Genomic DNA, 24,451 nt, shown 5'->3' with positions numbered 1-24,451 from the left:
CGAAGTGACAGAACGATTAGAGAGAATGTGAGGAGAAACCTTCTTATGCAGAGGGTATCTGTAATTCACTGCCTGAGTTGGTGGTGGAGACAGAGACCCTAAACTCTTTTAAAAAGTATCTGGATCTGCGCCTTCAATGCTGTCAGCTGCAGGGCTATGGGCTGTGCGCAGGGAGATGGGATTAGAAAGGACATCTGGGTCAAATGGCCTCCTTCTGCGCTGTATCATTTCTGTGGTTCTAACATGCCCCACTCCCGAATGGACCACACCCCGTCACCTCTGAAATATCCTCCATTTCTCCAAAAACGCCCCATATTCACCCAGGAACATTTCTCCATTCCCACATTAACACCACCCGTCCATCTTGTGAATCCCTGTTACCTGTTTGCTGACTAATTCTCTCTCCAGCTGCTCCCAGCGTTCTCGATAGTCCCGGAGGGAGCCCTCAATCAGCTCTCTCTCAGAAACTGGCAATTGGCGAGTGAAAGACTGAGAGTGGTGTGTGAGGGTCTCCACCTCCAACTTCCTCAGATAGAGATCACTCATTAATTCCTGTGAAGAATGGGGGTGGTGCAGAGGAAGATAAAGGAAATAGGGAAGGAGATGGGGAGTGGGGAGGAAAAGAGGGAGAAGGGGGATGAGAGATTTAAGGGGAGAGAGAGCAGAGGAGATAGTGGGGGGGGGTGATTGAGAGAGAAGGAGAGATAGGAGAGAGGGGGATGGAGACAGAGAGGGGTCAAATGGAGAAATAGAAGGGGTAAAAAGGGGAAGTGGGGAGGGGCAGAGGGAGAAAAGGAAAGAGTGAAAAGGAGAGAGGGATGGGGAGAGTGAGAGTTAGAGAGAGGGTGGAGAGAAGGGAAGGAGAGAGAGGAGGGGAAATAGGATGTGGGGAGAGTAAAGAGGAGTGAGAAGGGGAGAGATTGGGTGGAAAGGAGGGGAGAGATGTGGAGAGTGTGGGCGGGGGAAAGAAGGGAGAAAGAGAAAAGCAACTGGATTAGTGATTTTGGCTTGAAGACAGGGTGAACAGGCCAATATTTGTTGACATTAAAACGTAGGAGCTGAGGGACATGGCTGATGTCCCTGACTCCTTCATGTGCAGGAAGTGTGTCCAGCTGCAGCTCTTGTTAGACCGCATGACGGCTCTGGAGCTGCGGATGGACTCACGATGCAGCATACGCGATGCTGAGGGGGTCATGGATAGCAAGTTCAGCAAATCGGCCACACCGCAGATTAGGATCACTGAGGGAGAAAGGCAATGGGTGACCAAAAGGCAGAGAAAAAGCAGGAAGGCAGTGCAGGTGTCCCCTGCAGCCATCTCCCTCCATAACAGGTATTCCGTTTTAGATACTGTTGGGGGAGATGGCTGACCAGAGGAAGGCAGCAGTAGCCAGGTTCATGGCACCGTGGCTGGCTCTGCTGTACAGAAGGGCGGGAAAAAGAGTGGAAGGGCGATAGTCATTGGGGATCCAATTGTAAGGGGAGTAGATAGGCGGTTCTGTGGTCAAAAACGAGACTCCCGAATGGTAAGAGGGATAATGGGAACTGCAGATGCTGGAGAATCCAAGATAACAAAGTGTGGAGCTGGATGAACACAGCAGGCCAAGCAGCATCTCAGGAGCTCTCTGATGAAGGGTCTAGGCCCGAAACGTCAGCTTTTGTGCTCCTGAGATGCTGCTGGGCCTGCTGTGTTCATCCAGCTCCACACTTTATCTCTCGAATGGTATGTTGCCTCCCAGGTGCACGGGTCAGGGATGCCTCCAATCGGCTGCAGAACATTCTGAAGGGGGAGGGTGAACAGCCAGCTGTCGTGGTGCATATAGGCACCAACGATATAGGCAGAAAACGGGATGAGGTCCTACAAGCAGAATTTAGGGAGTTAGGAGCCAAGTTAAAAAGTAGGACCTCAAAGGTAGTAATCTCAGGATTGCTACCAGTGCCACGTGCTACTCAGAGCAGAAATGAGAGAACAGGCAGGAGAAATGAGTGGCTCGAGAGATGGTGCAGGAAGGAGGGGTTCAGATTTTTGGGACAGGTTCTGGGGAAGGTAGGACTATTACAAATTGGACAGTCTACACCTGGGCCGGACTGGAACCAATGTCCCAGGGGGTGCGTTTGCTAATGCTGTTGGGAGGGTTTAAATGAATGTGGCAGGGGGATGCGAAACAAATAAGGAGGTTAGAGGACAGTAAGGAGATAGTAACTAAAGACTGTAAGGAACTAGATAATGGAGTCAGTGTGACTAAAGGGAATAGTAGTCAGGGAGCAGATGATGAACACAAAGGCACAGGTGGTCTGAGGTGCATTTGTTTAAATGCGAGAAGTGTAGTAGATAAGGCAGATCACTTGGATTGAGGATTGGCTGTCTGACAGAAGGCAGAGAGTTGGGATAAAAGGCCCTTTCTCGGAATGGCAACCAGTGATGAGTGGTATCCCATAGGGTTCAGTGTTGGGGCCACAGCTGTTCACTTTATATATTAATGATCAGGATGAAGGGACTGGGGGCATTCTGGTGAAGTTTGCCGATGATACGAAGATACGTGGACAGGCAGGTAGTACTGAGGAGGTGGGAGGGTGCTGCAGAAGGATTTAGACAGTTTAGGAGAGTGGTCCAGGAAATGGTTGATGAAATTCAATGTGAGCAAATGCGAGGTTTTGCACTTTGGAAAAAAGAATACAAGCATGGACTATTTTCTAAACGGTGAGAAAATTCGCAAATCAGAAGTGCAAATGGATCTGGGAGTGTTGGTCCAGGATTCTCTAAAGGTTAACTTGCAGGTAGAGCCCATGATTAAGAAAGCGAATGTAATGTTGTCATTTATCTCAAGAGAGTTGGAATATAAAAGCAGTGATGTGCTTCTGAGGCTTTATAAGGCTCTAGTTAGGCACCATTTAGAATACTGTGTCCAATTTTGGGCCCCACACCTCAAGAAGGACATTCTAGCCCTGGAGCATGTCCAGCGGAGATTCACACGGATGATCCCTGGAATGGTAGGTTTAGCGTATGATGAACGGCTAAGGATCCTGGGATTGTACTCATTAGAGTTTAGAAGGTTGAGGGGAGATCTAATAGAAACTTACAAGATAATGTATGGCCTAGAAGGGGTGGACTCTAGGAAGTTGTTTCCGTTAGGTGGGGAGACCAGGACCCGTGGGCACAGCCTTAAAATTAGAGGGGGTAAATTTAAAACGGAAATGAGACGACATTTCTTCAGCCAGAGAGTGGTGGGCTTGTGGAATTCATTGCCACGGAGTGCAGTGGAGGCCGGGACGTTGGATGCCTTCAAGGCAGAGATCAACAAATTCTTGATCTCAAAAGGAATCAAGGGCTACGGGGAGAGTGCAGGGAAGTGGAGTTGAAATGCCCATCAGCCATGATTTAAATGGCGGAGTGGACTTGATGGGCCGAATGGCCTTACTTCCACTCCTATGTCTTATGGTCTTATGAGCTTAGGGCTTGGATCGGTACCTGGAGGAATGATGATATTGCTATTACTGAGACTTGGTTGAGGGAAGGACATGATTGGCGACTAGTTGTCCCAGGATATCGATGCTTCAGGCGGGATAGAGAAGGAGGTAAAAGGGGTGGAGGAATTGCAGTAATGGTCAAAGACGATATCACAGCCGTACTGATGGAGGGCCCCATGGAGGACTCAAGCAGTGAGGCAATATGGGTAGAACTCAGAAATAGGAAGGATGCAGTAACAATGTTGGGGCTGTACTACAGGCCTCCCAACAGCGAGCGTGAGATAGAGGCACAAATACGTAAACAGATAATGGAAAGGTGTAGGAGAAACAGGGTGGTGGTGAAGGGAGATTTTAATTTTCCCAACATTGACTAGGATTCACACAGTGTTAGGGGTCAAGACAGAGCAGAATTTGTAAGGTGTGTCCAGGAGGGTTTTCTAGAGCAGTATGTATGTAGTCCAACTTGGGAAAGGGCCATACTGGACCCGGTGTTGGGGAATGAACCTGGCCAGGTGGTTGATATTACAGTAGGGGACTACTTTGGAAATAGCAACCACAATTCCGTAAGGTTTACAATACTCGTGGACAAGGATAGGAGTGGTCCTAAAGGAAGAGTACTAAACTGGGGGAAGGCCGACTATATCAAGATTTGGCAAGATCTGAGGAATGTAGATTGGGAGAAACTGTTTGAAGGTAAATCCACATTTGATATGTGGGAGGCATTTAAAGAGAGGTTGACTAGAGTACAGGGCAGTCATGTCCCTGTGAAAATGAGGGATAGAAAGGGCAAGATTAGGGAACCATGGATGACAGGTGAAATTGTGAGACTAGCAAAGAGGAAAAAAGGAGACTGAAAACAAATGAAGATTTGGAAGAACATTGCAAAAGTAGGACTAATTTGAAATGAGGAATTCAGAGGGATAGAAGGGGTCATGAAATATCTTTAGCAAACAGGTTAAGGGAAATCTCAAAGCATTTTATTAGTAAATAAGGAGCAAGAGGGTAACTAGAGAAAGGGTTGGCCCACTCAAGGACAAAGGGGGCAAGTTATGCGAGGAGTCAGAGAAAATGAGTGAGATTCTTAACAAGTACTTTGCGTCGGTATTCACTGAGGAGAGGGACATGAATTTTGAGGTTAGGGATAGATGTTTGATTACTCTGGGTCAAGACAGTATAAAAGGAGGGAGGAAGTGTTGGATATTCTAAAAGGCATTGAGGTGGACAATTCACCAGGTGTGGATAGGATCTATCCCAGGTTCCGAGGAAAGGGAGAGAGGAAATAGTTGGGGCCATGACAGATATCTTTGCAGCATCCTTGAGCATGGGAGATGTCCTGGAGGACTGAAGAATTGCTAACATTGTCCCCTTGTTTAAGGAGGGTAGCAAGGACAACCCAGGTAATTACAGGCGGGTGAGCCTGACGTCAGTGGTGGGGAAGCTGCTGGAGAAGATACTGAGGGATAGGATCTATTCCCATTTGGAGAAAATGGGCTTATTAGTGATTGGCAACATGGTTTTGTGCAGGGAAGGTCATGTCTTACCAACTTAATAGAATTCTTTGAGGAAGTGACAAAGTTGATTGATGAAGGAAGGACTGTAAATGTCATGTACATGGACTGCAGTAATGCGTTTGATAAGGTTTTCCATGATAGGCTGATGGAGAAAGTGAAGTTGCATGGGGTCCAGGGTGTACTAGCTAGATGGATAGAGAACTGGCTGGGCAACAGGAGACAGAGTTGTAGTGGAAGGGAGTTTCTCAAATTGGAGAACTGTGACCAGTGGTGTTCCACAGGGATCTGTGCTGGGACCACTGTTGTTTGTGATATACGTAAATGATCTGGAGGAAGGTGTAGGTGGTCTGATCAGCAAGTTTGCTGATGACACTAAGATTGGTGGAGTAGCTGATAGTGAAGGGGACTGTCAGAAATTACAGCAGAATATTGATACACTGGAGAGCTGGGCAAATAAATGGCAGATGGAGTTCAATCCGGGCAAATGTGACGTGATGCATTTTGGAAGATCCAATTCAAGAGTGAACTATACGGTAAATGGAAAGGTCCTGGGGAAAATTGATGTACAGAGAGATCTGGGCGTTCAGGTCCATTGTACCCTGAAGGTGGCAATGCAGGTCAATAGGGTGGTCAAGAAGGCATACGGCATGCTTTCCTTCATTGGGCAGGGTATTGAGTACAAGAGTTGGCAGGTCATGTTGCAGTTGTATAGGACTTTGGTTTGACCACATTTGGAGTACTGTGTACAGTTCTGGTCGCCACATTACCAAAAGGATGTGGATGCTTTGGAGAGGGTGCAGGGGAGGTTTACCAGGATGTTGCCTGGTATGGAGGGCACTAGCTATGAAGAGAGGTTGAGTAGATTAGGATTATTTTCATTAGAAAGATGGAGATTGAGGGGGGGCATGATTGAGGTGTACAAAATCATGACGGTATAGACAGGGTGGATAGCAAGAAGCTTTTTCCCCAGAGTGGGGGACTCAATTACTAGGGGTCATGAGCTCAAAGTGAGAGGAGGAAAGTTTAAGGGAGATATGCGTGGAAAGTTCTTTACGCAGAGGGTGGTGGGAGCCTGGAACGTGTTGCCAGCGGAGGTGGTAGAGGCGGGCACGGTAGTGCCATTGAAGATGTTTCTAGACAGAGACATGAATGGACAGGGAGCAAAAAGATACAGATCCTTGGAAAATAGGCAACAGGTTTAGATAGGGGATCTGGATCGGCACAGGCTTGGAGGGCCGAAGGGCCTGTTCCTGAGCTATAATTTTCTTTGTTCTTTGTTGGTGAAGCTGACACATGACTCCAGACCCACAGCAATTTGGTTGACTCTCAATTGCCCTCTGAAATGGTCTTGCAAACCACTCAGTTGTACAAATCACTGCAAAATCTCAGTAAAGAAATGAAACCAGGCAAAGGAAATAAGAGGCCATGTCCGATCTTCAGAAAAAATATACAGATTGGCCAAGAAACATAATAAATCTGAGGACTGGGAGCAGTTTAGAATTCACGAGGACCATAAGACACAGGGCTGAAATTCGGCCATTCAGCCCATTGAGTCTGCTCCACCATTCAATCATGGCTGATAAATTCCTCAACCACCATTCATAGAACATAGAACATAGAACATAGAACAATACAGCGCAGAACAGGCCCTTCTGCCCTCGATGTTGTGCCGACCTGTGAACTCATCTAAGGCCCTCCCCCTACACTATCCCATCATCATCCATATGCTTATCCAAGGACTGTTTTAATGCCCCTAATGTGGCTGAGTTAACGACATTGGCAGGCAGGGCATCCCACACCCTTACCACTCTCTGAGTAAAGAACCTGCCTCTGACATCTGTCTTAAATCTATCACCCCTCAGTTTGTAGCTATGCCCCCATGTACAAGCAGAAGTCATCATCTTAGGAAAAAGACTCCCACTGTCCACCCTATCTAATCCTCTGATCATCTTGTATGTCTCTATTAAACCTCCTCTTAGCCTCCTTCTCTCCAATGAGAACAGACCCAAGTCCCTCAGCCTGTCTTCATAGAGCCTTCGCTCCAGACCAGGCAATATTCTGGTAAATCTCCTCTGCACCTTTTCCAATGCTTCCACATCCTTCCTGTAATGGGGCGACCAGAACTGCACCCAATATTCCAAGTGAGGCCACACTAGCGTTTTGTACAGTTGCAGCATGACATCACGGCGCCGGAACTCAATCCCTCTACCAATAAAACCTAACACACCGTAAGCCTTCTTAACAGCACTATCAACCTGGGTGGCAACTTTCAGGGATCTATGTACATGGACACCAAGATCCCTCTGTACATCCACACTGCCAAGAATCTTTCCATTGACCCAGTATTCTGCTTTCCTATTATTCCACCCAAAGTGAATCACCTCACATTTATTCGTCTTAAGCTCTATTTGCCACCTTTCAGCCCAATCCTGCAGTTGATCCAAGTTTCCCTGAAACCTGCAACATTCTTCCACACTGTCCACCACTCCACCGACTTTAGTGTCATCTGCAAACTTACTGACCCATCTACCTATACCTGTGTCCAAGTGATTTATAAAATGACAAACAGCAGTGGCCCCAAAACAGGTCCTTGAGACACACCACTAGTAATGGGACTCCAGGCTGAATATTTTCCATCAACCACCACTCGTTGCCTTCTTACAGAAAGCCAGTTTCTAATCCAAACTGCTAAATCTCCCTCAATCCCGTGCCTCTGTATTTTCTCCAATAGCCTACCATGTGGAAGGCTTTACTGAAGTCCATGTACACCACGTCAACTGCCCTTGCCCCATCTACATGCTTGGTCACCTTCACCAGAAACTCAATGAGGTTTGTGAGACATGACCTGACCTTGACGAATCCATGTTGACTATCTCCAATAAAATTATTGCTTGCTAGATGATTATAAATCCTATCTAATAGAACATAGAACATAGAACATTACAGCATAGTACAGGCCCTTCGGCCCTCGATGTTGTGCCGACCTGTCATACCGATCTCAAGCCCATCTAACCTACGCTATTCCATGTACGTCCATATGTTTGTCTTTTCCTACAACAGCCATAAGGCTCACAGGTCTATAATTACCTGGGTCATCTCTACTGCCCTTCTTGAACAAGGGCACAACATTTGCAATCCTCCAGTCCTCTGGTACTAAACCTGGAGACAATGAGGACTCAAAGATCAAGGCTAAAGGCTCCGCCACCTCTTCCCTAGCTTCCCAGATAATCCTTGGATAAATCCCATCTGGCCCAGGGGATTTATCTAACCTTCACACTTTCCAGGATTGATAACACCTCCTCCTCACTAACCTTAATCCTTTCAACACTAGTAGCCCGTAACTCAGTCATCTCCTCTATAATATTCTCCTTTTCCTGAGTGAAAACAGATGAGAAATAATCCACAGGGTCCACACACAACTTCCCACTTCTCTCTTTGACTAGCCCTATTCCTACCCTAGTCATCCTCCTATTCCTCACATACCTATAGAAAGCTTTAGAGTTCTCCTTTATCCTACCTGCTAATGTCTGCTCATGTCCCCTCCTTGATCTTCTTAACTCTCTCTTTAAATCCTTCCTAGCTAATCTGTAATTCTCCATCACCTCATCTGAACCATCTCGTCTCATCGTCACATAAGCCTCCCTCTTCCGCTTAACAAGAGATACAATTTCTTTAGTAAACCGCAGTTCCCTTACCTTATCGCTTCCTCCCTGCCTGACAGGGACATACCTATCAAGGACACACAACATCTGTTCCTTAAACCAGCTCCACATTTCGATTGTCCCCATCCCCTGCATTTTGCGACCCCATTCTATGCCTCCTAAGCCTTGCCTAATCGCATGATAATTGCCCTACTCCTATCTATAGCTCTTGCCGTGTGGCATGTTCCTATCCCTTTCCGTCGCTAAACTAAACGTAACCGAATTACGGTCACTCTCTCCAAAGTGCTCACCTACCACTAAATCAAACACCTGGCCTGGTTCATTACCAAGTACCAGATCCAGTGTGGCCTCCCTTCTTGTCGGCCCTTCGACATACTGAGTCAGGAAACCCTCCTGCACACATTGGACAAAAACTCATCCGTCCGACGTACTAGGGTTATAGCAATTCCAGTCAATGTTAGGGAAGTTAATGCCTCCCATAATGACCACCCTGTTCCTTTCACTCCTGCCCAGAATCGTTTTACCAATCCTCTCCTCGTTATCCCTGGAACTTTGCGGGGGCCTATAAAAAGCTCCCAGCAGTGTTACCGCTCCGCTGCTGTTTCTGACCACAGCCCATACCGCCTCAGTAGACGAGTCCTCATCAAAGGTCCTTGCAGCCACAGTTATACTGTCCCTGACTTACAAAGCCACACCTCCCCGTCTTTTACCACCTTTCCTGATCTTAATGAATGATCTGAACCCTGGAACCTGCAACATCCATTCCTGACCCTGCTCTATCCATGTCTCCGAAATGGCCACAACATCGAAGTCCCAGGTACCTATCCATGCTGCAAGCTCACCTACATTATTCCGGATACTCCTGGCATTAAAGTAGACACACATCAATCCAGCTTGCTGTCTGCCAGCACACTCCTGTGACAGTGAGGTCCTGTCCATGTTCTCTCTACTCTCATCCTCCTGTGTACTAGGACTACACCTCAGTTTCCCATCCCCCTTCTGAGCTAGTTTACATCCACCCGAACAGCACTAGCAAATTTCCCACCCAGGATATTAGTGCCCCTCTGGTTCAAGTGGAGACCGTCCTGTTTGTAGAGGTCCCACCTCCCCCAGAATGAGCCCCAATTGTCCATGTACCTGAAGCCCTCCCTCCTGCACCATCCCTGCAGCCACATGTTCACCTGAAATCTCTCCCTGTTCTTTGCCTCGCTCTTCTCCTGCTTTCTTCCTGTAACCCTTGATCCCCTTGATAATCAAGAACCTATCTATCTCAGTCTTAAATGTACTCAATGACCTGGCCTCCACAGCCTTCTGTGGCAGTGAATTCCACAGATTCACCATTCTCTGGCTGAAGAAGTTCTTCCTTATTTCTGTTCCAAAAGGTCTTCCCTTTACTCTAAGGCCATGCCCTCAGTTTCCAGTCTCTCCTGCCAATGTAGGATACAGTCGGGAGGGAGTTGCTCTGGGAGTCCTCAACGTTGACGCCAAACCCCATGAAGTCGCATGGCTTCAGGTTAAACAGGGCAAGGAAACCTCCTGCTGATTATCACATACCGCCCTCCCTCAGCTGATGGTTCTGTATTCCTCAATGTTGAACAACACTTAGAGGAAGCACTGAGGATGGTAAGGGCATAAATGTGCTCACTCACATTTATTTCTGTTCTCATTGGAGAGAAGGAGGCTAAGAGGGTATTTAATAGAGACATACAAGATGATCAGAGGTTTAGATAGGGTGGACAGTGAGAGTCTTTTTCCGAGGATGATGACGTCAGCTTGTACAAGGGGGCATAGCTACAAATTGTGGGGTGATAGATTTAAGACAGATGTCAGAGGCAGGTTCTTTACTCAGAGAGTGGTAAGGGTGTGGAATGCCCTGCCTGCCAATGTAGTTAACTCAGCCACATTAGGGGCATTTAAATAGTCCTTGGATAAGCATATGGATAATGATGGGATAGTGTAGGGGGAGGGGCTTAGATTAGTTCACAGGTCGGCGCAACATTGAGGGCCGAATGGCCTGTTCTGCGCTGTATTGTTCTATGCTTTATGTTCTATAAAATGTAGTCTGGGTGGGGAGTTTCAATGTCCACCACCAAGAGTGGCTCAGCAGCATTACTACTGATCGAACTGATTGGATCCTAAAGGACATCGCTGTTAGCCTGGGTCTGAGGCAGGTGGTGAGGGAACCAACAAGAGGGAAAGACATACTTGACCTCATCCTTGCTAATCTGCCTACTACATCTGTCCATGACAGTATCAGTGAGAGTGACCATGGCACAATCCTTGTGGAGACGGGTGAGGTCCTGGAGGACTGGAGAATTGCTAATGTTCTCCCCTTGTTTAAGGAGGATAGCAGGGATAATCCAGGTAATTATAGACCGGTGAGCCTGATGTCAGTGGTAGGGAAGCTTCTGGAGAAGATACTTAGGTATAGGATCTATTTACATTTTGAAAGAAAATGGGTTTATTAGTGATAGGCAGCCTCGTTCTGTGCAGCGTAGGTCATGTCATACCAATTTGATAGAATTCTTTGAGGAAGTAACAAAGTTGATAGTTGAGGGAAGGGCTGTGGATGTCATATACATGGATTTCAGTGAGGCGTTTGATAAGGTTCCCCATGGTAGGCTGATGGAGAACGTGAAGTCGCATGGGGTCCAGGGTGGACTAGCTAGATAGATAGAAAACTGGCTGAGCAACAGGAGACAGAGTTGTGAAGGAAGGGAGTTTCTCAAAATGGAGAACTGTGACCGGTGGTGTTCCACAGGGATCTATGCTGGGACCACTGTTGTTTGTGATATACATAAATGATCTGGAAGAAGGTGTAGGTGGTCTGATCAGCAAGTTTGCAGATGATACGAAGATTGGTGGAGTAGCAGATAGTGAAGGGGACTGTCAGAGATTACAGCAGAATATAGATAGACTGGAGAGTTGGGCAGATAAATGGCAGATGGAGTTCAATCCGGGCAAATGCGAGGTGATGTATTTTGGAAGATCAAATTCAATGGTGAACTATACAGTAAATGGAAAAGTCCTGAGGAAAATTGATGCACATAGAGATCTGGGTGTTCAGGTCCATTGTTCCCTGAAGGTGACAACGCAGGTCAATAGGGTGGTCAAGAAGGCATACGGCATGCTTTCCTTCATCGGACCCGGTATTGAGTACAAGAGTTGGCAGGTCATGTTACAGTTGGATAGGACTTTGGTTCGACCACATTTGGAGTACTGCATACAATTCTGGTCGCCACATTACAAAAAGGATGTGGATGCCTTGGAGAGGGTGCAGAGGAGGTTCACCAGGATGTTGCCTGGTATGGCAGGTGCTAGCTATGAAGAGAGGTTGAGTAGATTAGGATTATTTTCATTAGAAAGACGGAGATTGAGGGGGGACCTGATTGAGGTCTACAAAATCATGAGGGGTATAGACAGGGTGAATAGCAAAATGCTTTTTCCCAGAGTGGGGGACTCAATTACTAGGGGTTATGAGTTCAAAGTGAGAGGAGGAAAGTTTAAGGGAGATATGCGTGGGAAGTTCTTTACACAGAGGGTGGTGGGTGCCTGGAACACGTTGCCAGCAGAGGTGGTAGTCGCAGACACGTTAGCGTCTTTTAAGATATATCTGGACAGGTACATGGATGGGCAGGGAGCAGAGGGATACAGATCCTTAGAAAATAGATGACAGGTTTAGACAGAGGATCTCGATCGGCGCAGGCTTGCAGGGCCGGAGTTTTTTTTGTTCTTCTTTGTTGAGACGAAGTCCTGCCTTCACATTGAGAACAACCCCCATCATGTTGTGTGTCACTATCACCGTGCTCAATGGGACAGACTTCGCACAGATCTAGCAATTCGAGACTGGGCATCCATGAGGCGCTGTGGGTCATCAACAGCAGAATTGTACTCCAGCACACTGTGTAACCTCATGGCCCGGCATATCCCCCACTCAACCATTACCATCAACCCAGGGGATCAACCCTGGTTCAATGGAGAGTGCAGGAGGGCAGGCCACAAACAGTCCTGACAACATTCCTGCAATAGTGGTGAAAATATGTGCCCTGGAATTTGCCGCTCCCCTAACCAAGCTGTTCCAGTACAGCTACAAAACTGGCATCTACCCAGTAACATTGAAAATCCCAAGATATGTCTTAGAACAGTACAACACAGCGCAGTACAGACCTTTGGCCGACTATGTTGTGCCGACCTATTATCCTACTCTATCATCAATCTACCCTGCATGCTCTACATTTTACTGTCCTCCATGTGCCGACCCAAGAGCCATTTAAATGTCCCTAAAGTATCTGACTCCACTGTCACTGCCGGCAGCGTATTCCACACAGCCATCACTCTGGGTAAATAACTACCTCTGACATCTCCGCTATACCTTCGTCACCTTAAAATTATGCCCCCTCGTAACAGTCATTTCCGCCCTGGGAAAAGTCTCTGACTATCCACTCTATCTAAGCCTCTCATCATCTTCTATACCGCTGTCAAATCACCTCTCATCCTTCTTCGTTTCAATAAAAAAAACCCTAGCTCCCTCATCCTCTCCTCATATATCCTGTCCTCCAGTCCAGGCAGCATCCTAGCAAATCTCCTCTGTACTCACTCTCAAGCTTCCACATATTTCCTGAGATAACAAGGTGTAGAGCTCGAGGAACACAGCAGGCCAAGCAGCATCAGAGGAGCAGGAAGGCTGACGTTTCGGGCCGAGACCCTTCTTCAGACCCTTCCTGCTCCTCTGATGCTGCTTGGCCTGCTGTGTTCATCCAGCTCTACACCTTGCTATCTCAGATTCTCATTTTGTGAAGGGAAAGCCGTGCCTCACAAACCTTATTGAAGTCTTTGAGAAGGTGACCAAACAGGTAGATGAGAGTAAACTGGTTGATGTGGTGTATATGGATTTCAGCAAGGCATTCGATAATGTTTCCCACAGTAGGCTATTGTACAAAATGTGGAGGAATGGAATTGTGGGAGATATAGCAGTTTGAATTGGAAATTGGCTTGCTGAAAGAAGACAGAGGGTGGTGGTTGATGGGAAATGTTCATCCTGGAGACAGTTACTAGTAGTGTACCGCAAGGGTCGGTGTTGGGTCCACTGCTGTTTGTCATTTTTATAAATGACCTGGATGAGGGCGTAGAAGGATGGGTTAGTAAATTTTCAGACGACACTAAGGATGGTGGAGTTTTGGATAGTGACGAAGGATGCTGTAGGTTGCAGAGAGACATAGATAAGCTGCAGAACTGGGCTGAGACGTGGCAAATGGAGTTTAATGCGGACAAGTGTGAGGTGATGCACTTTGGTAGGAGTAACCGGAAGGCAAAGTACTGGGCTAATGGTAAGATTCTTGGTAGTGTAGATGAGCAGAGCGATCTCGGTGTCCATGTACACAGATCCTTGAAAGTTGCCACCCAGATTGACAGGGCTGTTAAGAAGGCATACAGTGTTTTAGCTTTTATTAATAGAGGGATCGAGTTCCCGAACCAAGAGGTTATGGTGAAGCTGTACCAAACTCTGGTGCAGCCGCACTTGGAGTATTGTGTGCAGTTCTGGTCACCACATTATAAGAAGGATGTGGAAGCTTTGGAAAGGGTGCAGAGGAGATTTACTGGGATGTTGCCTGGTATGGAGGGAAGGTCTTACGAGGAAAGGCTGAGGACTTGAGGCTGTTTTCATTAGAGAGAGAGGTGACTTAATTGAAACATATAAAATAATCAGAGGGTTAGATAGGGTGGATAGGGAGAGCCTTTTTCCTAGGATGGTGATGGTGAGCACAAGGGGGCATAGCTTTAAATTGAGGGGTGAAAGATATAGGACAGATGTCAGAGGTAGTTTCTTTACTCAGAGAGTAGTAAGGGAATGGAACGCTTTGCCTGCAACTGTAGTAGATTCGCCAACTTTAGGTACATTGAAGTCGTCATTGGATAAGCATATGGACGTACATAGAATAGTGTAGGTTAGATGGGCTTGAGATCGGTATGACAGGTCGGCACAACATCGAGGGCCGAATGGCCTGTACTGTGCTGTAATGTTCTATATTCAGCATCTGCAGTTCTTACTATCTCTGAAACGTATTTCCTGTGATGAGGTGACCAGAACTGAATACAATATTCTAAGTGTGGTCTAACTGGAGTTTTATAGAGCTGTAACATAACCTTGTGGCTCTTAAAATCAATTACCCTGCCAATGAAAACCAACACATCATGTGCCTTCTTTACAACCCTGTCAAACTGGGTAGCAGCTTTGAGGGATCTATGGGTGTGGACCTAAGATCCCTCTATTCTTCCACACTGCTGAGGATACTGCCTGTCTTGTAAATAAAATGAGGACAAATCCAACCCGGCCAGTTACCACCCCATCAGTCTCCTCTCGACCATCAGTAAAGTGATGGAAGATGTCAGTAACAGGGCTATCAAGCAGCTCCTGCTCAGCAATAACCTGCTCAGAGACGCCCAGTTTGGGTTCCGTCAGGGCCACTCAGCTCCTGACCTATTTACAGCCTTGGTTCAAACATGGATAAAAGAGCTGAACTCCAGAGGTGAGGTGAGAGTGACAGCCCTTGGTATCAAGGCTGCATTTGACCGGGTGTGGCATCAGTGATCTCACACAAGTCCAGCAACTGGCTGTTCCTTACACACATCCTGCAAACACATTTCTTGTTCAGTTTCGCTGAGCACAAGTACAATGGACACAGGAACAAAAACAATGTTGCTTGAAAAGTTTATATGCGAAGATTGGGTGGGGGTTGAGTGGGTAAGGAGTCAACAATAGGTGGGCATAGAGCCCAAAGAGAGACAAGAAATGTCGGACAAAGAAGTTGCTAATGATCAGGCTGGGAGGGTGAATAGCTGTTAATGGGGACTGTTCGTGGCTAACAACAGGGGGTGTAATGGCAGGCTGTGTGGTAACAAACCCCTTGTTGTTAGTCACTAATAGTCCCCAGTAACATCTATTTACCCTCCCAGCCTAATCGTTAGCAACTCCTTTGTCTGTCCAACTGTCTTTCTCTCTTTGCGCTCTATCCTATCATTTATTTCCTACCCCACCCACCTCCCTACTTTCTGCACATAAACTGACGTGTTCCCAGCCACCATCAGTCCTGCGGAAGGGTCACCGGACCCGAAACATTAACTCTGTTTTCTCCTCCACAGATGCTTCCAGACTTGCTGCGCTTTTCCAGCAACAATTTTTTTGTTCCTGATTTGCAGCCACTGCAGTTCTTTTGTTTTTTACAATGGACAAGGAGCTGGATTTGTTGTTGAGAATTTTCTACATTTGATACTGATGGGTCAAGCCAAACAGAACGTCTTTTTCAACAATATTTAACTTGTATATGATCGACCAGCTATTAGCATCAATACCTTATTGGACAACATTGGATTATTATGCAGTAGAAGTTGGCAATGCTGCTCACACATTTGGTGCCATGAGAGTGACGTTTTACGTGTGGTTGCTAATGTCTGTTTGCTGAGCATTGAGCCTTCAGAAACCAGCCTTAAGCTGAGGATGATCTGAAATTCCACACTTCCACAAGGTCACTGCAGGAAAAGATTTCTTGGTTCTTCATCCAGGCCTTTCTCCTACTTCACTGGAAATAGCTGGCACCAAGACTAGTTCACGAATACTAGCTTCACTCAGGTTATCCTGACACATTTCAATGTCAGATCACAATGGGAAAAGCTGCTTTCAGGTAATTATTCCCTTCCTCTCAGTTACACGGGCACTTTGCTGATTTGCCTCACCTTCATTCGGCTCAGCCTCTCGTTCACTGCCTCCAGCTCCATCCCATCCGTGTCATCATCGCAAATTTCTGCCTGTGCCGAAATCAGCCAATCCCACAATCTCTGCAGGAAGAGAGCAAATCTGCGTCAAACTAACAAAGCACAACTCACATCCTAGACCCATCAGGGTACGCAAAAATACAGACATCTGAACAGAGCAGGAGGCCATTCAGCCCCTCAAGCCTGCTCCACCATTCAAAGAGATCATGCTTGATCTGACAGTCACCTTAAATCCAGACAGTCCTTGGGTGAAAATATTAAATTGGCAGAAGACTATTGACCACAATTGGGCAGGAACTGGGGAAAGTAGATTGGGTGAGAATGTTTGCCAGAATCTTTTAAAAACCAGCTGCTTAGTGTTCAGGACCAGTATGTTCCTGGGAAAACTAAGGGTAAGGATGTTAAGAATCAGGAGCCTTGGATGACCAGAGAAATTGAGAACTTGTTCAAAACAAAAAAGGAAGGATGTGTAATGTTTAGGAAACTGAAGATAAATACAGCCCCTGGGCTCAAACAAAGGAATTAGGAGGGCTAAAAGGGACCATGAAATGTCTTTGGCAAACAGAATTAAGGAAAATCCACAAGCATTTTATACATATATAAGGAGCAAGAGTTAACTAGGGAAAAAATAGGTCCAGCCCAGGGGAGGGAATTTATTCATGGAGCCAGATGAATTGGGTTAAGGCCTTAATGAGTACTTTGCATCCTTATTCACAAAGGGAAAGAACATGGTGGACGATGAGTCTCTGGAGGGGTAGTTTGATATCCTGGGTTAAGGCAATATATAACAAGGAGATGGTGTTGGGTGTTTTAAAAAGCAATATGTAGGCAAATCCCCAGGGTCTGATAGGAGCTGAGGGAGGCAGGTGAGAAAATTGCTGTTACTTTGTATGGCTTTGTGAGGGGTAGGTCATGCCTTACAAACCTTATTGAGTTTTTTGAGGATGTGACTAGAAAAGTTGATGAGGGTCGAGCTGTGGATGTAGTGTATATGGACTTCAGTAAGGCATTTGATAAGGTTCCCCATGGTAGGCTCATTCAGAAGGTCAGGAGGAATGGGATACAGGGGAACTTAGCTGCTTGGATACAGAATTGGCTGGCCAACAGAAGACAGCGAGTGGTAGTAGAAGGAAAATATTCTGCCTGGAAGTCAGTGGTGAGTGGAGTTCCACAGGGCTCTGTCCTTGGGCCTCTACTGTTTGTAATTTTTATTAATGACTTGGACGAGGGGATTGAAGGATGGGTCAGCAAGTTTGCAGACGACACAAAGGTCGGAGGTGTCGTTGACAGTGTAGAGGGCTGTTGTAGGCTGCAGCAGGACATTGACAGGATGCAGAGATGGGCTGAGAGGTGGCAGATGGAGTTCAACCTGGATAAATGCGAGGTGATGCATTTTGGAAGGTCGAATTTGAAAGCTGAGTACAGGATTAAGGATAGGATTCTTGGCAGCGTGGAGGAACAGAGGGATCTTGGTGTGCAGATACATAGATCCCTTAAAATGGCCACCCAAGTGGACAGGGTTGTTAAGAAAGCATATGGTGTTTTGGCTTTCATTAACAGGGGGATTGAGTTTAAGAGTCGTGAGATCTTGTTGCAGCTCTATAAAACTTTGGTTAGAGCGCACTTGGAATACTGCATCCAGTTCTGGGCGCCCTATTATAGGAAAGATGTGGATGCTTTGGAGAGGGTTCAGAGGAGGTTTACCAGGATGCTGCCTGGACTGGAGGGCTTATCTTATGAAGAGAGGTTGACTGAGCTCGGTCTCTTTTCATTGGAGAAAAGGAGGAGGAGAGGGGACCTAATTGTGGTATACAAGATAATGAGAGGCATAGATAGAGTTGATAGCCAGAGACTATTTCCCAGGGCAGAAATGGCTAGCACGAGGGGTCATAGTTTTAAGCTGTTTGGAGGAAAGTATAGAGGGGATGTCAGAGGCAGGTTCTTTACGCAGAGAGTTGTGGGAGCATGGAATGCGTTGCCAGCAGCAGTTGTGGAAGCAAGGTCATTGGGTTCATTTAAGAGACTGCTGGACATGTATATGGTCACAGAAATTTGAGGGTGCATACATGAGGATCAATGGTCGGCACAACATTGTGGGCTGAAGGGCCTGTTCTGTGCTGTACTGTTCTATGTTCTATGTTCTATGTTCTAAATCTTTGTAACGTCATTAGTCACAGGACAAGTCTTAGAGGACTAGAGGATAGACAATGTTGTTCCTTTGTCTGAGAACGGCAATAGGGATAATTTGGGAAAGTATAGGCCAGTGAGCCTTGTGATAGTAGTGGGGAAGTTATTGGAAAAGATTCTTAGGGATATCTGGAAAAATGTGGACTTAGAGATAAGAGGCATGGTTTTGTGTATGGAAGGTCATATCTCACAAACTCAATTGAGTTTTTTGAGGTGGTGACAAAAATAGTTGATGAGGAAAGGGCAGTGGATGTTGTCTACACCGACTTTAACAAGGTCTCTCATGGCCAGTTGATACAAAAGGCCTTGTGGGATCGGGGTGAGCTGGTAAGATGGATGCAGAACTGGCTTAGTCACAGAATTCAGAGGGTCGCAGTGGACGGATGTGTTTTTGGCTGGAGGTCTCTGACCAATGGTTTTCCACAGGGGTCCGTGTTGGGACTCCTGTTCTTTGTAATATATATAAATGATTTGGAAGATAAGATTTTTACGCAGAGTGTGGAATGCACTGCCAGGGGTGGTGTTGAATGCAGGTATGATAGGAGCATTTGAGAGGCTTTTAGATAAGCACATGAATATGCAAGAAATGGAGGCGTATGGACCAAAGGGGGAGTGCAGAAGGAATTAGGTTCATTTGGCATCGTGTTTTGCACAACATTGTGGGCCGAAGGCCCTGTTTCTGTGCTGTACGGTTCTGTGAGAATTTAAGTGGCTTGATGAGTAAGTTTTGGAGGAGCTACAGATAGTAAGGAGGATTATCAGGGAATAGAGCAAGATATTGATTGGCTGGAGATTTGAGCAGAGAAATAGCGGATGGAGTTTAATCCAGGCAAAAGCGAGGTGATGCATTTTGGAAGGTGTAATACAGGAGGGAAGTGTACAGTAAGTAGCAAAACCATTAGTAGCACCAACAGAGAGAAGGATCTAGGAGCACAGGCCCACTGTTTCCTGAAGGTGGCAACACAAGTGGATAATGTGGTCAAGAAGGGATATGGTAAGCTTGCACAGAGTATAAAAGTTGCAGCTGTATAGAACTTTAGTTAGGCCACATTCAGATTATTGAGTACAATTCTGGCCACCACATTACCAGAAGGATATGGAGGTTTTAGAGAGGTAACAGAAATCGTTTACAAGGATGTTGCCTGGTTCAGAGAGTATCGGCTATGAAGGCAGAATGACAAACTTGGTTTGTCTTAACTTAAATGTTGAGGGATGGTGGTGGTGGTGGTTGGGGGGAGGAGCGACCAGATAGAAATTTACAAATTTATGAGAAGCATGGTTAGAATGGATAGTCAGAGTCTTTTTCCCAGTGTTAAAATGTCAATTACTGGGCGATACAAGTTTTAGGTAAACGGAGGAAGAGATAAAAGGAAATAACACGGTGTAGAGCCGGGTGAACACGGCAGGTCAAGCAGCATCAGAGGAGCAGGAAAGCTGACACTTTGAGCCTGGACTTTCAGCTGTGTTCGTCCAGCTCTACACCTTGTTATCTCAGATTCTCCAGCATTGGCAGTTCCCACTAGCTCTGAAGAGATAAAAAGAGATGTGAGAGGGGTGGTAAGTGCCTGGAATGCACTGCCAGAGGAAGTGGTGGATATTTATACAACAGAAATGTTTAAGAGGCATCTTGACAGGTACATGAATAGGCAGGGAGTAGAGGGATACGGACTCTGGAACAGCAAAAGGTCTTTAGTTTAGAAAGAACTCATCCTGAGGGAGGGTCACCGGACCTGAAACGTTAACTCTGTTTTCTCCCCCACAGATGCTGCCAGATCTGCTGAGCTTTTCCAGCAACTTGGTTTTCGTTCCCGATTTACATCATCCGCAGTTCTTTTGGTTTTTATTATGTGTCGCAGGTTTGGAGGGCCAAAGGTCTTGTTCCTGTGCTGCACTGATTTTGTTCTTCTTTGTATAAAAAACTGATCATGCTACAATTGGTGTACAGTAATTCTGTTCACCACACTATCAGAGGGGTGTGAATACATCAGAGGGGGTACAGAGGAGATTCACCAAGATATTGCCCGGGATGGAAGTTCTGAGCTGTAAGGAACGATTAGACAGGTTGGGGTTGTTTTCTTTGGAACAGTGAAGGTTGAGAGAGGATGTGGTGGAGGTGTACAAAATTGTGAGAGGCATCAATATGGTGGATAGGATATCGTTTCCCCCATTGGTACAGAGGGTAATAACCAGGGGACACCAGTTCCAGGTAAGAGGTAGAAGTTTAAGGAAGGAGTTCAGGAGGAATTTTTTACTCCAAGGATAGTGAGAGACTGGGAATCATTGCCTGAAAGGGTGGTTGAGTCAGTAGGTCATTATATTTGAGCAGTGTTTAGATATTCACTTGCATTGCCTTGGCCTCCAGGGCTATTGGCCAAGAGCTAGAAAATGGGTTGAGTATAATGTGATCCTTGTTGATCAGCACAGACATGAGAGGTTGAATGACCACTTTCTGAGTTGTAAACATTTGAGTTTAAAAGTTTCTGGAGGCCACATGATAGTGAAATGTCAAAGCTTATTGTGGCAATTAAAAGCTCATGGTGTAGGGAGGTAACATATTGACAAGAGGAGAAGCCTGGCTGGCTAACAGAAAGCAGAGAGTAGGAATAGTGGGGTAACAAAGTGTAGAGCTGGGGGAACACACCAGGCCAAGCAGCATCACAGGAGCTGGAAGGTTGACATTTCAGGCCTGGACCCTTCTTCAGAAAAAGATCTCAGATTCTCCAGCATTGACAGTTCCTACTATCTCTCAGTAGGAACAGTGGGTCTTTTACAGGATAGCAGGATGTCCCAAGTGAGGGGGGTGCCACAGGGCTTGGTTCTGTGGCCTCACTCTTTACAATTCATATAATTGATTTGGATGAAGGGACTTTTTTGCCAGATTTATAGATGACTCAAAGATAGGTAGGAATGTGAATTGTGAAAAGTACGCAATGAGAGTAGGATAGATTCAGTAGATAGATTCAGTGAGTTGACAGATGAAGTATATCGTGAAATTGTCTATTTTGGCAGACTCTAAATGGTGAGAACTTGCAGAGATCTGAGCTGCAGGGGGATGTGGGTGTCTGAGTGCATGAATCACAGAAGGTTAATGTGCATGTACAGTAAGTAATTGGGGAAGCTCATAGAATGTGATCGTTTATTGAGGCAAAAATCAAATACAAGAGGAGGGAGGTGACGCCTCAGTTATACAGGGCTCTGAAGAGACTGCACCAGCTACACAGTGTACAGTGTTGGTCACCTGATGTAGGGAAGGGTGTAGGTGTGTGGGAGGCAATTCAGACAAGGTTTCCCAGACTATTCCCTAGAACCGAGAGTTGTCTCATGAGAACAGACTCCATTTGTATCTGCTAGATTTTAGAAGACTCAGAGGTGAGTTGATTGAAACATCAGATTTGTTTATTCATTCATGGGATGAGGGCATCACTGGCTAGGACCGCATTTATTACCCATCAGGCAGCTCAGAGTCAACCACATTGCTGTGGGTCTGGAGTCACATGTAGGACAGACCGGGTAAGGATGGCAGTTTCCTTCCCTAAAGGACATTAGTGACCCAGATGGGTTTTCCAGCAACCGACAATGGATTCATGATTGTCATTAGATTCTTAATTCCAGATACTTTTAATTGAATTCAAATTCCACCATCTGCTGTGGTGTCCCCAGAACATTACCTGGGTCCCAGTTTTAACAGCCCAGCGATAATACCACTCAGCCATTGCCTCCCCTTGATCCTAAGTGAACTTGGCCTGGTTGACATGGAGAAGGTGTTTCCTCTTGTCAGAGAATCTAAAACTAAAGGTCACTGTTTAAACTCAGGGTTCGACCATTTAAAACAGGTGAAGTTACAAAGTTTCTCTCAGAAGGTTGTGAGTCTTGGGTACTCTCTGTAAAAGAAAAAGTGGTGGAAGCAGAGACCTGGAATATTATTAAGGCCGTGGTGGAGAGATTCTTGATAAACCAGAGGGTGATAGGTTATTGGAATAGGCGACACTGTGGATTTGAGGAAAAAATCAGGTCAGACCTGATTTTATTGAAAGACAGAGCAGGGTCAAAGGGCTGAATGGCCTGCTCCAAGTTCATACATTTGTATAATGTTGTACCCAGCATAATAGTGTACCTAACATTACAATCTGATAAGTATGACAGTGTATGCTACATTACAATGCAGCCAGCAGTGCAGTGTATCCTGTATTACAACGTACCTAGGATGTTACTGTTCACACTATTACAATCTTCCAAACTCCTATGAAGACAGTGTCCCACTGCTCTCCTACCTTCACGGCCTCTTGCTGTTGAGGCGCCTCACGCAGGTTCACAATGAGCTGATCATGAGATTTTTTCCCGATCTTCCCGATCTTATTTACATTCCTGTAGAGGGAGTCTAGCTGAGGAGAGACAGAAAGAAATAACACAGACAAGAGCTCACTGGTTTCTCTCTGTTCTCTCTCACTCTCCCCCCCTCTCTCTCTCACACACACAAACACACACACACTCTCTCTCTCTCTCTCTCTCTCACACACACACACACACACACACACACACACACACAGTCTCTCTCTCTCTCTCTCACACACACACAGTCTGTCTCTCTCACAGGCACGCACACACACACACACACACAGTCTCTCTCTCTCTCACACACACACACACACGCACAGTCGCTCTCTCTCTCTCAAACACACACACACACACACACACACACACACGCACACACACACACACACACACAGTCGCTCTCTCTCTCTCAAACACACACACACACATACAGTCTCTCTCTCCCTCTCACACACACACACAGTCTCTCTCTCTCACTCCTCCCAGGGTCTAGCTGATCTCCTGTGATCAAAGAAACCAGCCCAGTGATTCAAACACCATTTCCACTTTTCTCTTTTTGGCAAGGATTTGACTCAACGGAGCCTGTCCCCATCTCACAGGCAAACTATGGCCCACAGAACCACTCTACACCAGGCAGCTTCCTAGCGACACATCAAACACTGAATAATCATTTATAAAAAAACAATCTTTTCTGTGCCAGTGAATATGTTTGTGAAGATGATTATCAATGCATCCTAGTAACGTCGTATTGAATATTGTCATGTTGGGATAGAAGGATGTCCATGAGAAACATCCACAAAATGGTCAGGTCACTGCATCGAGGTGTTCCAGAAATTTCAGACAGTGAGAGAGCAACAAAGGAACAATTCTGCAGGAAATTCTCAGACAGGTACAAGGGGCTCAAAGAGCTGTTTGTGGGGTTTTTAATTCATTAAAGGGGTGGCGATGGCCCAGTGGTATTATCGCTGGACTGCTTATCCAGAGACCCAGATAATGTTCTGGGGACCTGGGTTCAAATCCTGCCGCACCAGATGGTGGAATTTGAATTCAATAAAATATCTGAAATTAAGAATTTAATGTTGACCATGAATCTATTGTCAATCATCAGGAAAAATCCATCTGGGTCAATAATGACTTTTTGGGAAGGAAACTGCCATCCTTCCTGGTCTGGCCTACATGTGACTCCAGACCCACAGCAACGTGGTTGATTCTTAACTGCCCTCTGGGCACTTAGGGATGGGCAATAAATGCAGTGAATTGAGGGGAATGTAGGTTAGGTTATTTTATTTTTGGATTAGGATTATTCCACGGCACAACATCGTGGGCCGAAGGGCCTGTACTGTGCTGTACTTTTCTATGTTCTATGTTCTATGTTAAATTTTGCCTGGTCAGCGACAGCCCATCCCATTAAAGAATAAAAATACATGTTTTAAATGGGCGAACCCTGAGTTTAAACAGTGACCTTTAGCTCTGGATTCTCTTACAAGAGGAAGCATCCTCTCCACGTCCACCCGGTCAAGATCC

The 24,451-nt window shown here is 46.1% G+C and overlaps 1 protein-coding gene across 1 annotated transcript in view; it reads right to left on the bottom strand.

Annotated features, from left to right (window-relative positions):
• macf1b (microtubule actin crosslinking factor 1b) overlaps positions 1-24,451 on the bottom strand; it is a 271,098-nt gene that overhangs the window by 169,691 nt on the left and 76,956 nt on the right. The window contains exons 4-6 of the mRNA XM_059641183.1: positions 22,867-22,977; positions 16,370-16,471; positions 382-552 (exon numbers count right to left, since the gene is read on the bottom strand). Coding sequence (XP_059497166.1) covers positions 382-552; positions 16,370-16,471; positions 22,867-22,977 — 384 coding nt within the window. The remainder of the gene's footprint in view (positions 1-381; positions 553-16,369; positions 16,472-22,866; positions 22,978-24,451) is intronic.

This window comes from Stegostoma tigrinum, chromosome 2 (assembly GCF_030684315.1).
Source record: "Stegostoma tigrinum isolate sSteTig4 chromosome 2, sSteTig4.hap1, whole genome shotgun sequence".
NCBI lineage: Eukaryota > Metazoa > Chordata > Chondrichthyes > Orectolobiformes > Stegostomatidae > Stegostoma > Stegostoma tigrinum.
Note: the sequence above shows the minus strand (reverse complement) of the source record. Positions and strands in the feature narration are given on the sequence as shown.